The 13,730-nt window shown below is 36.2% G+C and overlaps 1 protein-coding gene across 4 annotated transcripts in view; it reads right to left on the reverse strand.

Annotated features, from left to right (window-relative positions):
- Positions 1-11,656, reverse strand: part of wipf1b (WAS/WASL interacting protein family, member 1b) — a 38,106-nt gene extending 26,450 nt beyond the window's left edge. Inside the window, exons 1-2 of one of the 4 annotated variants that reach the window (XM_057847523.1) lie at positions 11,593-11,656; positions 11,408-11,504 (exon numbers count right to left, since the gene is read on the reverse strand). Coding sequence is in view for 1 of the 4 variants with exons in the window: in XM_057847521.1 (XP_057703504.1) it covers positions 11,408-11,549 (142 nt within the window). In the remaining 3 variants the exon portion in view is untranslated. The other 3 variants (XM_057847521.1, XM_057847524.1, XM_057847525.1) reach the window with 3 other exon arrangements.
- Positions 11,657-13,730: the final 2,074 nt, after the last annotated feature.

The following is a 13,730-nucleotide window of genomic DNA, read 5'->3' on the forward strand; positions in this document are numbered from 1 at the left end:
CACTTCCTGCTTCACCATCTTGCTCTCACGTAGCAGGAGCGAATGCACAAACCGAACAATCCTCTCTATCAACACAATCCGCTCCACTCAGCAGTTTACATGGGGCATGCAGCGGATTATCAATTGGCATAAGGTACCTCTGACAATCTGATCCAAAATACAATCCGATCCGGGTGAATCCAATTGGCTAAGGTGTTTATATGTGACATTTTTTATCGTAATGGCCTTTCAATCGGATTATTAATAGGATTTTTGGACGCATGTAAACCTACCCAGTGCCATTGAGGGTCATCAACAACCAAGGAGTATTGATTGATTGATTTATGTTCAATCCTGAACCGTTATTGTCATTCCCATTGATTTGACAATCTCCAGAATTATTTTCAACTTCACTAGAGCTGTCTTGTCTGATTTTCCCAAGTTGCTGCCTTTACATCCATTATTGTTACACAAATATTAGAACACCAGTTCAGTCCAAGGCCATGCATTTGCAGCACCAATCCAGTTGCAAACCAACAACCATTAGGTTTTCTTAGCCCTTACTACGCCGGGTCACATATGTCGATTGAAATTTGAACAAACTAATGGATCCTTTTGCAAAAATGTGTCTAAAGCGCAAGTGATGAAGCAGAAAAAGCTAAACGTGAACGAGCGCTATGCTGACTTCACAGCAGACGCTTCCTGTCACTTCCTGTCATCTTACCGTCCCACTTCCTGCTTCGTTAGCAATGTCACACTCTGTGTGTGCGTGTGTGGACACACACATACATCTCAAGTGTGAAAGAAAGAAAAAGATAAGAGCAGAAAAGGGAATGCAGTACTTGTTCAACTGCTTTTTGGACATTCTTTATTCAAACTTTTCAACTTTTGCGTGTGCTAGTCACATGCGCCTGCCTCACACAGTATTTTTATGCTTTTCAACAGATATTCACCAATATATCTTTGTAACGCTAGTTCCTTTAACACAGCTAAAACTACTAAAGACCCAAAGACCAGCATCACATGTTATTTAAAGTGAAGGGAAAAAAATCTTAAATAGGATTATTATGTGAATTAGAATCATATTTTGAGACAATTCAACTATATACAACAATTTAGCAAAGCGCAGATGACGAGAAATTAGTGTTTTAATCTGCCCGTTAGCCACGCCTACCATTATAGGGCTCTTGCGTCCCCAACAGGTGGATGACATTAGCGGAGTAAGGGCAGTTTACATGGCGACTCTGCGACACAAAGACGCAATGACTGAGTAGCTGACTCGCCTCGCGTGCATATGGTGTCAGCGAAGACGAAAAATTCTGAATCCTGCCTCCAAAGTGGAAGAATCCGATTGAGGGGGGCTTCCTCGGCATGCATATCAAAGGCTCCTGCGGCGCGAGACCGCGCCGTTAACGTCAGCACTCGTACACGTCACGGTGCTACTAAACATTAAAAACAGCAAATATGTCAGAATGTCGGCTTTAATTTACTGTTTCAATAATATTTTTAAATTAAATACTGTTGAATGTTTCAATTTTTGTCCTTTTTTGAACAAAAGAAAAATTACATTGCTTCGAGTGGGTGGGCATATTTTTTTCCGGGCTGAGGGAGCTTGGCGGTGTCAAAGTGCATAATTCTCTGTCACCCTGTAAATCTGCACTGCCCCCTAGGGCCTGGCATGAATACTACATCGTTTTCATGCGGAATTGCGACATTATTCAAATGGAGACGCAAATGCAAATGCAAATTTGAAGTTTTTCGTATTCTCGGAGAGTCACCATGTAAACAGCCCCTTAGTATGCAGCCCATTGAGGGGGAATTATTCACAACGAGGAAAACGTGACAAAGAGAGCCGCAAAATGTCATTGTTTCAGTCTCTCTACTAATATTTTTCCCCAATAGCTAAATAAATGGCATGGTCATGACAGATAACAGTCTTGTGCTAAATGGAATATGAAATAATAAAAATGCAGTTATTCAAGACGACATTGCAAAATTACTCCATAATGGTCAAAACTGTTGACTTTACCTTTACTGTCGCACCTCCCGAACGATATGTTATGCCACCTAAATCGGGCTTATGTCATTTCCCTTCCCCGGCTTCGGAGAATGTAAACAAACCAAGAGGCGTGACAGCTAGCCGACATGCTAACCCGAACCGAGTGATGTTTGAAAGTGTTTGAAGCGGAAAATCACACATAACCAGCCCGGATCATTTCACATGACTACTGGGTTGTCGATTGTCTTCGCCAGTCGGCAAACCGCCCTCTGCTGGCGCTTGGGTGCGACTGATTTTATGGGTTTTCGCACCATAATTATTATTGACGTCAACAATGGTGAGCTACTAGTTTATTTTTTGATTGAAAATTTTACAAACTTTATTAAAATGAAAACATTAAGAGGGGTTTTAATATAAAATTTCTATAACTTGTACTAACATTTAAGAACTACAAGTCTTTCTATCCATCGATCGCTTTAACAGAATGTTAATAATGTTAATGCCATCTTGTTGATTTGTTATAATAAAAAAATACAGTACTTATGTACAGTATGTTGAATGTATATATCCGTCTTGTGTCTTATATTTCCATTCCAACAATAATTTACAGAAAAATATGGCATATTTTATAGATCGTTTGAATTACGATTAATTACGATTAATTGATTTTTAAGCTGTGATTAACTCGATTAAAAATTTGAACCGTTTGACAGCCCTAAAATATAGCGATCGCTTCCACACACATCCAAGCGATCCATTTCATTCAGAAGCATAAAATACCGCGTATATTATGAAATAAACATGCTTTTTCGTGTCACAGGGACTTTAATGTTATTAATCCATCCAAAGACCTTCAGCAAGTCACACTTTTGAATAAAAGTGTGGTAAGTGTTTGAGTTTATTAGTGCCTGGGTCACGCAAGGTGATTAACATGGTCTCATTGTGATTGGCTGACAGGTGTGGACGCTTCAATTGGTGCCATAAAAAAATAATAAATAGAGGATTAGGGATTATTAAAGTACGGTGCGAGTATCACTAGTGCAACAGGAATAAACCACTTATTTAAATTGACCGGCCCCTTAGAGTTAAAATGGATTGGACATTTTGATGGCCGATATGGCTTAAATTTTATATCTTGATTTTTTTTTTCCAAATATCAATGTTTATTCAATATTTATCAAATTTAAGTTAACTCATTGGCAGCCACTGACGGCAATAGACGTCCAATACAATTGAAATGGATTATCGCAATCAAATTGAATCAATGGCATCCTATGACTTCAGTAGGTAACCACTTAGTTTGAACATTCTTTTTTTTACTAAATATTCACAACAAATCATCACAATAAAATAAAATTTCATTTCAATTTTTGACAACCCAAAAAAATAACTGCTCACTTTTAAATTATGCATTTTAAAGCACCCAAAAAGATTGCAGACATTTAACTCACAAAATGAAGCAAATTGCAATGCAACTTTTACAACACAATATTTACATAATGCACTCTGTAAGTAGTAGGGATGAGCAAGATACCCGAGTGACATGAGTATTTGTTACGGAGTGCTCGTGTTGAGAACCCTGCTTACTGGGAACTTAGAAACTCGTTGCCCTCTTCTTCCTACTCAGTCCTTAGTTTTTTTTACCTCACCTGTATTTGTGTTTGGATTGTAAAGTTACTTGAAGGACTTGTTTTGCTATGTGGGTGGCTAACGCTGTGCATTTTAAAAGGCAGAGCTGAACCCAGCTTGTGTCTCTAATGCAGGGGTTCCCAAACTATTCCACACCGGGCCGCTGTGGGTGCTGAATTTCTTTCCAACAAAACAGGAGGACACATGTGTACCAATCTGGTGTTTTACAAGTGTAATCAGTTGATTGTAGTCAGGTGCTGCTTGTTTTAGCAGAAACTTCATTGGTTAAACGATCTGTGCTCGATCGGTAGTAACAAAAACCAGGACCCACAGGGGTCCTTGAGGACCGGTTTGGGAACCACTGCTAATGTAACTTGGCAAAGAGTGAAGTTCTTTTGAGAACGCTAAATTATTTCCGTTTGCACAAATCACCAAGTTGTTAAAGTCTCACAGATCATTAAAAACTAACGTCTGATAGACCACTCACACACATACGCGGCTGAACACTCAAGCTGTATTAATATTTTCATTGTATATAGCTTTGTGCAGTATAATGTAATACAGTATTTTAATATACTTTTACAAGCCTTGACTCAGAGTGAGCATGGGACTAATTCCTCTACAGCGTAGGCTGCACAGGCACAACAGAGCGTACACAGGAGCGCACAGATACAAATGGTAGTAAAAATAATAATGAAAATAAAAATAAAAATACAATTAAAAAAATCGTTTTGTTGAGTATTGACAATTCTTGTTCATGAATAAATGATAGGTCATTATTTCTTACTGCATGTGCTTTATTCAGTGATGCATATTATTTTAAAATATTATGCACATATTTCTGCATTCAGAAAAACGTGTTTTATAAATAGTTCATTTACTGCTATTGTGATCAAAAACACCGATTCAATTCTCAGACTGTTCTATACCATTGTTTTTTACGTTAACGATGACGATAACAAAACTATTTCGTCGACGAACAATTTTTTCATTATGATGACGCGCTAAAAACGTGTCTTGGGAGACTAAAACATAACAATACGAATGCCAGATTTCATCTAATGAGATGAAAACGAGACTAAAGTGCAACATAGTTTCTGTCATATGTTCACAATGCATGACATTTACTTATTGTACATTATGGGGTAGCGTGGCTCAGTGGTAGTTGTTCCCCAACCCAGAGGCTGTGGGTTCGAATCTCCACCCTGATGAACTCGACTGAGTATCCTTGAGCAAGATACTGAACCCCACGTTGTTCCTGGTGCTGAGTCACCAGTAGGTGGATGGGGATGTCGTGTAAAGCAATTTGAGGGCTTTGAAGGTGGAAAGGCGCTATACAAGTATAACTCTGTTTACCATGTAGTATGTCAGCCTGCATCGTATGAGTGCTTGGGTCATGTCACTCATGTGCTGCCCCTCTCCCTCACTCCGCTCACTGCTGTTTATGATGTCCTTCAAACTAGGCTGTGCTCCAGGCCTGCTTTTTTGGAAACACGCGGCAAGATTTTTAGAAGAGAGAATATGCAATGTTGCTTTAGCCTTTAAAGGCCTGCGCTGTGTGATCATCACACACTAAATGTAACTCATATCGTTAGCATAGCTTTCGCGTTAGCATTAACTTTAGTGTAGCGAGCGTCTTAAACTCTTGGAAAACCTTTTTCACATACAGTTCATAGCGTCCAGGTGGGTATAATTAATTGACAATAATGTACTGTTTTCCTGCTGTGTCTATCACAGTGTTTTGTGACTCACGGCACGTTTTTACATTGGAAAAAATCTTGCGGCACACCACGAACCAAAAATGTTCCAAAATTATTTTCTGTACAGTATATTCAATTATAAAATAATTTCTCAGTATGTATACTTACTCAGTGTGAAACTTGAGCCTGTTCAGATGAACACAAAGTCGATATCCTTATTCTTCCACAGCTCTCAGTCTTTGTTTTTATTTGTATTTTTATTATTATTATTTTTTTAATAGCAGTTAGGCTTGAAAAATCTCAGAATTATCAGACAGGGGGACTTGAGCAATGTCTTTAACCACATCAGGACCAAGCATCTCACAGACAATGGCTTTGTAGGCAGGTAGTATTAATGTCTCTGTCACGGTGTCGGACTTTTTGGATTTAGCAACATGGTAACTGGCTTTGAGGGCTTTCTTACTTTCCTTCGTAGTTTTTATATTACAAAAAAAAGTTGCCTGTTTCTCTGTGTTTTCACGAAGGCGAACAAAATAGTCCATCTACTTGTTTTGAAGCGACGGGTGTTTCGTTTGGAGATGACGTTTAAACTTGCTTGGCACCATGGCCCTTAGGCGCGTTCAAGAACTGCTCGGATTTTTAGCCATTAGCCTCCTTGCTGTTCTCAACAATGTGTTGTAATATAACACGGGGAGGATTGACAGTCGTCACATATTGATGAAATAGAAAGGACACTTTCGAGTATATCGACACATGACGAGTCTAACTATATAAGGTGCAGTAGACATGTTGGGGTCCACATTGTCGTGGACAGCAAGGTCATTGATGGCTAGCAATCCGAGCAGTTTTTGAAAGTGACACTTCGCTCATCTGCACACGACCGAGAACTTTCTTCCTACTCCTTCGTTACTTCCTACTGCAACTCCGCCCGACGATGTAAAAAAAATATAGTAATTGCCCCGAATGGGGAAATAGAAAGGAAAGGAGTCGGTGATGGCTTTCCCACTTTATTGTGGCAACAACGGAAAATAATAAACAAAATAACAGCTTCATCCGCAACATGCGACCGCTAACTTGCTCTCACACCGTTCTCCCTCCCTCCTTGCTTGCTTGCTTCCTGCTACGTCACCACTCTGCAGTCTGATGGCCCCTTTAAGGGCCCGCCCAGTTATGGACATTACAACATATATATATATATATATATATATATATATATATATATATATATATGTATGTATATATATATATATATATATATATTAGGGCTGTCAAAATTATCGCGTTAACGGGCGTTAATTAATTTTTTTAAATTAATCATGTTAAAATATTTGACGCAATTAACGCATGCACGAAATGACCCGCTCGCACATTGCCTCAAACAGATTACAATGAGGCCGTTTATGGACATTAAGAGTGAAGAGAATGCCACCGGCCGCTTGGGGGCAGCGCCGTTCCATACTCATGTTATTTCTTCTAAACATGGGAGAATTAGTAGTTGTGAGACGTTTATGCTGTATTCACAATGCAATGCAAATTGCTATTTGTGCTCCACACATATTTCGGTAAGTTTTCTTTCTTTTAGTGGCAATTATGTGTCTCTTGTTGTATTTTGGGTAAGATATGTGCAGATATATGTTATACAGTAAAGGCGAGTAGACACAGGCGTTCTTTGGACCGCGCCGTTTATTGGCATAAGCTTCTCCTTCACAACAAACATAAGTATCGTTTAATGAAAACACAACAAAAATAATATTCCTATCTCTCCAAAAAAAAAATAATGTTCACAAAAAGAAAAACACTTCAGTCTATACTAATGAGGCCCTATTCGGACACACAGTTAAACAACAATGCAAAATGAACTGGCATTCCATATCAAAATAGCTATGCAAAATACACGTAAAACTTTGGTCACTCTATTTTTATTATTGTTATTTTTATTCTTCTTATTATTATATTAACTCTACTTTTGATTGAAAATTTTAACAAATTTTATTAAAACAAAAACATGAAGAGGGGTTTTAATATAAAATTACTATAACTTGTAACTATAACAATTATCTTTTAAGAACTACAAGTCTTTCTATCCGTGGATCACTTTAACAGAAAGAATGTTAAAAATGGCATTTGTGGATTTACTGTTACAATAAACAAATACAGTACTTATGCACAGTATGTTGTATGTATATATCCGTCGTGTGTCTTTCCATTCCAACAATAATTTACAGAAAAAAATGGCATATTTTAGAGATGGTTTGAATTGCGATTAATTGCGATTAATTACGATTAATTAATTTTTAAGCTGTAATTAACGCGATTAAAATTTTTAATCGTTTGACAGCCCTAATATAAATATATATGTATAATAAATGCGCCATTAGATAATTTCTCATGGCACACCTGACGATCTCTCACGGCACACTAGTGTGCTGCGGCACACCGGTTGAAAAACACTGGTCTATCATCATTACCAATTTGCGTTGTCCTTGTAGACACTACAATATGTGCTTGTTGGAAATCTTTATATTTACTTTTTTTTGGACTAAAACCTTTTGACTTTTACAGATGAAAACATTTTGGGTATTTGTCAACAAAGACAAACACATTTTGAACTGACTAAAATATGGGAGTGATTTTTGGGAAATTTCGACTTGGCCCCACCTCCAGGAGAGCGAGGCTCTTGAAATGGTTGACCATGGAGGCGCCATGGTCTCCCAACACCTTTTACGTACACGGCCCCACCCCACCCACCCGGATGTGGTTTCAACTTTGAGAAGAGCTCACCGGCAAATATGCACCAATGGCAAAAATTTATTCTAAATGACACTTTTTTTTAAAATAATGAATTTAGACTTTGTTTACATCCTCACTGGTAAGTCAGTGGGGAGCTACAGTGGCAGCCGTGGAGCTTTCATGTCTGTGAAAAAGGAGCTCATGCAGAAATCTTTCAAAATCTTGGTGTGTCTGTAGTATATGAAATAAATTCAATAATCCTTTTACCACACTGAGCTTTAATAAAATATTGACAGCATTTGGCTATTAAATATATTGCATATTACTACCGGTAATTGGATGCCTATCAATGTCAATGGCAGCCAATGGAATTTTATCAAAAAACTTGTAATTCAAAGAATTTTTTTAGGGTCTTTGAGACTATTGAAGTAAATTTAACAGCATTTCAGTCACATTTAGAAAATATTTCTGTACATCTAGCAGTATTTTGATTACATGAGAATTTCAGTGATCAAAAAAAAATTTTTGTAAAATTTTAGTAGATTTAACAGTTTTTGGTCACAATTGGAGTTATTGAAATAGAGCTAAAGTTTATTTTGGTGACTTTTGGAAAATATGTCAATACATCTAGGAGTATCTCGATAGATTTTTAAGTGTTAATTTTACTTTTAGGAATAATTTAGAGTTAGTACTTACAAATTTCGAGAGACATTGCTTTAATTTATCGTTTGAACAGAGCGTGACAAATTTGGTGAACAAGTAAAACATTGTAGCGTAAAAAGCATGTGACCGTGTAAAATGTTTGAATAGATGTTTGAATAGATGTTTCTATCTGTGTCATGTGCTGTTAAAGTAAGCAGACGCATTCGTGTGTAAAAGATCTGCTCTTCCAATCTTCTCCTGTGTATTAACTTTGGATTGTGTTTGACTTAGTGAGCCAAACTAAATGTGTTCCACACTCATATGTTCCCTTCATCACTTTATAGTCTTTCCGAGCAAGCGGTAGATGGAAAGAAAGTGTCGGGAAATGCTTCGGCAGACTGAAATGATCCAAAACAATGAGGAATCCCAACAACTCTGTTCCCAATAACTGGCATGAATGCATTGTCTTTATAAATTAAGATTTTTAAGATTACAGTTAAGATTAAGATTACAGTTCCAAGTTAAGTACAGTGATCTTTTTTTCCTGCAATTTAAGCGTTTTCCACAAACGTTTTTTTTTTTTTTTTCAATATTTAAAAAACTAAAATAAAACATTAGATTGGTGGTCGATTTGAGTAGTCAGTGATACCAAGTACTGGTGCATCTTGTGCGTTCATAATGAAAATGTGCTTTGCTATCAGGGCTGGTACTGTGGCTTGAAGTGTACAGTATAGCAATAATATGGAAATGCCATATTGCAATGCGAATTGCAATATACTGGGCAATGTTGTCAAACCTTTGTTTTTTTTTTATATTCACAGATGAATGACAAACAGAAAACTAATACAAACTGTTTAACTAATACTGTTTATTACCTGCAATGCCAAACAGTCTTCAGGAATTATTGCTAGCTAACTACTGCCATATAGCAAGGCCGAATATATTTTTAAAAATGTCATCAAAGTTATATTGTAATTAGTGCTGCAACGATTAATCGATTAACTCGAGTATTCGATTAGAAAAAAATATTCAAATTAAATTTTGCTGCTTCGAACATTCGTTTAATTAAAGTGGCGTTGTAATGGTTTGTTTCGAAAGTGTTTGCATTTAATTTTATTAATTTGGGTGAATATGCTGCCCTCTAGTCCACCTAATTTCACATGGCTGAATCCAGCTGCTCCCTGTTAGGGCCAACACAAGTTTTTGTTTGAGCAAACTTTTTTTTTTTTTTTTTTTTAATGCATTTGTAATTTAGTTTAAAGGTATATTTAGCTGTTTTTTTTTTTTTTTTTTTTTTTTTGTGGGAATATGTGTTTGAACTATTTGTTAAGAGTATTGTATAAAAAAAAAAAAATTAAAAAAAAGTTGGCATATTACACCATTTAAGCTCACCATTTAAGCTAGCGGAATTTTGTTATGTAGGTTAGCCCTTTGGGTTTTTTTGTTGTACATATATCCACATTTTTTTTTTTTTAAACCGTTTGAGGTTCATGTCAGCTATTTTAATTTTTTGTGTTCCTTACTCGATTATTCGAACTAACTAGTTCATCGATTAATCGACTACTAAAATAATCGATCGCTAAAGCCCTAATCGTAATTATGAAATGGTACAAATGTTCATGTATTTTTTAAATCAACATTTTTATTTTATCAAATACAGGATTTAAGTGATTTACACTTTTGTAATTTGCATATAGCTTTCTGACGAATTAGTATAATTATTAATTTTTGCTAGGGCTGTCAAAATTATCGCGTTAACGGGCGGTAATTAATTTTATAAATTAATCACGTTAAGATATTTGACGCAATTAACGCACATGCCACGCTCAGATTAAAATGACAGAAGAGTAATGTCCGCTTGTTACTTGTTATCTGTTTTTTGTTGTTTGGCGCCCTGTGCTGGCGCTTGGGTCCAAATGATTTTATGGATTTGGGGAGTGAGCATGGTGTAATGACATCAACAATGGCAAGCTACTAGTTTATTTTTCGATTAAAAATTTTACAAATTTTAATAAAACGAAAACATTAAGAGGGATTTTAATATAAAATTTCTATAACTTGTACTAACATTTATCTTTTAAGAACAAGTTTTTCTATCCATGGATCACTTTAAGAGAATGTTAATAATGTTAATGCCATCTTCTTGATTTATTGTTATAATAAGCAAATACAGTACTTATGTACCGTATGTTGAATGTATATATCCGTCTTGTGTCTTATCTTTTCATTCCAACAATAATTTACAGAAAAATATGGCATATTTTATAGATGGTTTGAATTGCGATTAATTACGATTAATGAATTTTTAAGCTATAATTAACTCGATTAAAAATTTTAATCGTTTGACAGCCCTAATTTTTGCAATTAAAAACCGCACCGCACTCGAAATGACAAGCCAGCCCCTCCCATTTCAAACGGATTGGACGTCTGAAACATCAGATTCTCTACTTTCTCATTACTTTACATGCAGTGCACCACTTTTAACATATTTTTCTCAGTTTCCCCCTGAATGTTGACACAAGCCAAGCAAAAAGACTGTTTTCTGTCAAACAGGATATACACACACATTCCACGTACTGATGCGCATGAAGCAGGCAGATGTCTCCTTATATAAAAGACCTCTTTGAGCATGATAATGAAAACCAAATGTGGACGCAATGGAGCTCTCGTCCAAACAAAACGTTCGTTTTGAGATACTTTTTCGGGTTAAAAAAGGGCAGCAACCAACCTGGGCCCTCCGCCAACAAGCAAGAAGTAGTCCCCCTCTTCTTCGTCTTCTCTCTGCAGTAAACAATCCCCGCAGCAGCCTCAATCGCTGCCAGCTGCTGCTTGGAGGAGGAGGAAGAGGAGGGATGACAAGCCTTCATCATGCGCGCGTTACTTCCTCGAGAACGTGACTTTGCGTTAACTCACCCGAGCCCGAGTCAGGAGGCGTCAAAAGGGGTAATGATGGGGAAGGCATGCAGTCAATGGTCAAGACTGCAGAGGGCGGGCCAGCTGTTGCTCCTCCTCCTCCCTGAATAAGCAGCGGCCAAGTCCCTTCTTTCCTCCATGTGTGTGCGTGAGGGATTTACTGCATGATTTATCTATTTAGGACACGCTTAATAGCCATGCAGTGGAATGAATGACAGGACATTGCTATCAAAATCTTGATTAACATTAGTGTTCATTTGTTGGCTTTCTTCGAAATGAACGTCTAAATCCAAGAGCGTAGGTTTGGTCTTAATATTGGTAGGGATGATATAACAGCATAACCTGAATGTACACTTTTTGCTGGGGATTGGACATTAATAAGACCAAACATGTTTGGTGAATGGGGGTCAGGGCTACATTTCTCACCTATATGAACCTAATTAATTGATTGGATAAATGATTAATGCAAAAATAAATCTGTATTGATTTATACTAAGTTTCACACTGCAGATTTATTACGTCTTAATTAGATAATTTTTGTTAAATCTAGTCAAATAATTTTCTCCATCTTTTTTTGAGTGTTAAAGGCTAGTTAACAGATTAATGTGTCAGATTCTTCGATTTACATGAAGTAAACATTACTATTTGTTTATATTGAGCCCATACATCTAAAAGTTGGTCATTTTTCACCTAAATCAAGAAAAAAAATTCTTTCAAATAATGTTTTGAACAATATTCTTGAATTAACATTTCTGACAAACAAGTTTTTCTTTTAAGATTAAATACACAAACATTTTGCTTAAAATAAGTCTTAAGCTTATTTTCAGCTAGCTTTTTGTCTTTCAAGAAATCTAAGTGAGTAAAATCGACTTGAAGCACTGTAGCAGTAACATAATTAGTGGAGTGTTACCCACCTCCACAACATTGACGTCTTTTCATATTACTTACAGTAGCTGCTGCTGGCAGAAAAAAACTTGTAATATCCCACGTCTTTGAAGGGGGCAGGGGAGGCGGCATGTTGTATTTCTATCGGGTTATGAATGTGTGTGTGTGTGTGTGTGTGTGTGGGGGGGGGGGGGGGGGGTTCAAGTTAACAGCCAATCAAACGTGCGTTTGAGGGGGGAAAAAGGACTGGCACACTCAGCGAGTGAAAACGGGTCAGTGTAAGTCTGAACATAATGAAAGTACTGTAATTCACCTAATCATGGTAGGATCAAGTCTATCCTTACAACATATAGGAAGACAATCTAAATGACCAATATAACTGAAGTCATTGTATAATAAGGTTGCCTAAAAGTTTGTGGGGATAATTTGAGCATCCTGAAAAGTTGCTAGTGTTATGTCCCTACCGTCCCTATGCAAACTTACGCCCTTGTCTAAATTACAAGCGGATTTTAAGGGGGGACATGGGGGCCGAAAAGTGTCTTTGCATGAAATTGACTTTCCTATATACATAAAAGCTGTGACGCAATAAAACTGCAACAAAAAATAATCAAATGAACAAAAAAATATTTACAATGGGTAAAAATTATTTTTTTGAACAGATCATGTGACTAGCACCTTAGACGGTCATTTGCTTTGCATATACGGTAATTTTCAAATAAAATAAAATAAAAAATAAAAAATGGGGGGGGGGGCAATTATATTTTTCAAATGATTTTTCTTTGATTTAATTTTTTTTTTTTTTTAATTGAAGCAACTTTTTTGGGATTGATGTCCTACCCATAATATGACCCAAATACAAAAAGGATTGCTTCAATCAAAGAAAGACAAAAAAAAAAAACTTATCAATGAAAAATTAAGTGTTCAAATGCAAATTTTTCAATCTCAAATATTTTTTTCGCATTCAAAAACGTTTTCCATGATTGAAATTTTTCTTTTTTGATTGAAGTGATTTTTCTATTTGAAAATATATTTTTTTGAAGCAACTTATTTTTTGATTCAATAAAAGACAAAAACGTCATAGCCAAAATGTGGCCCCAACACAAATCAACATTACTTCAATCAAAAAAGTTGCTTCAATCAAAAAAAAAAAAAAACTTGACTCCAATAAAAAAAAAAAAAAAAAAAAAAAAAAAATCAAAGAAAAAAAGCTTTCAAATGCATTTTTTTGAGTTTCAAATTTATTTTTGCTTTCA

The sequence above is a fragment of the Corythoichthys intestinalis genome, chromosome 10, assembly GCF_030265065.1.
Source record: "Corythoichthys intestinalis isolate RoL2023-P3 chromosome 10, ASM3026506v1, whole genome shotgun sequence".
Classification (NCBI taxonomy): domain Eukaryota; kingdom Metazoa; phylum Chordata; class Actinopteri; order Syngnathiformes; family Syngnathidae; genus Corythoichthys; species Corythoichthys intestinalis.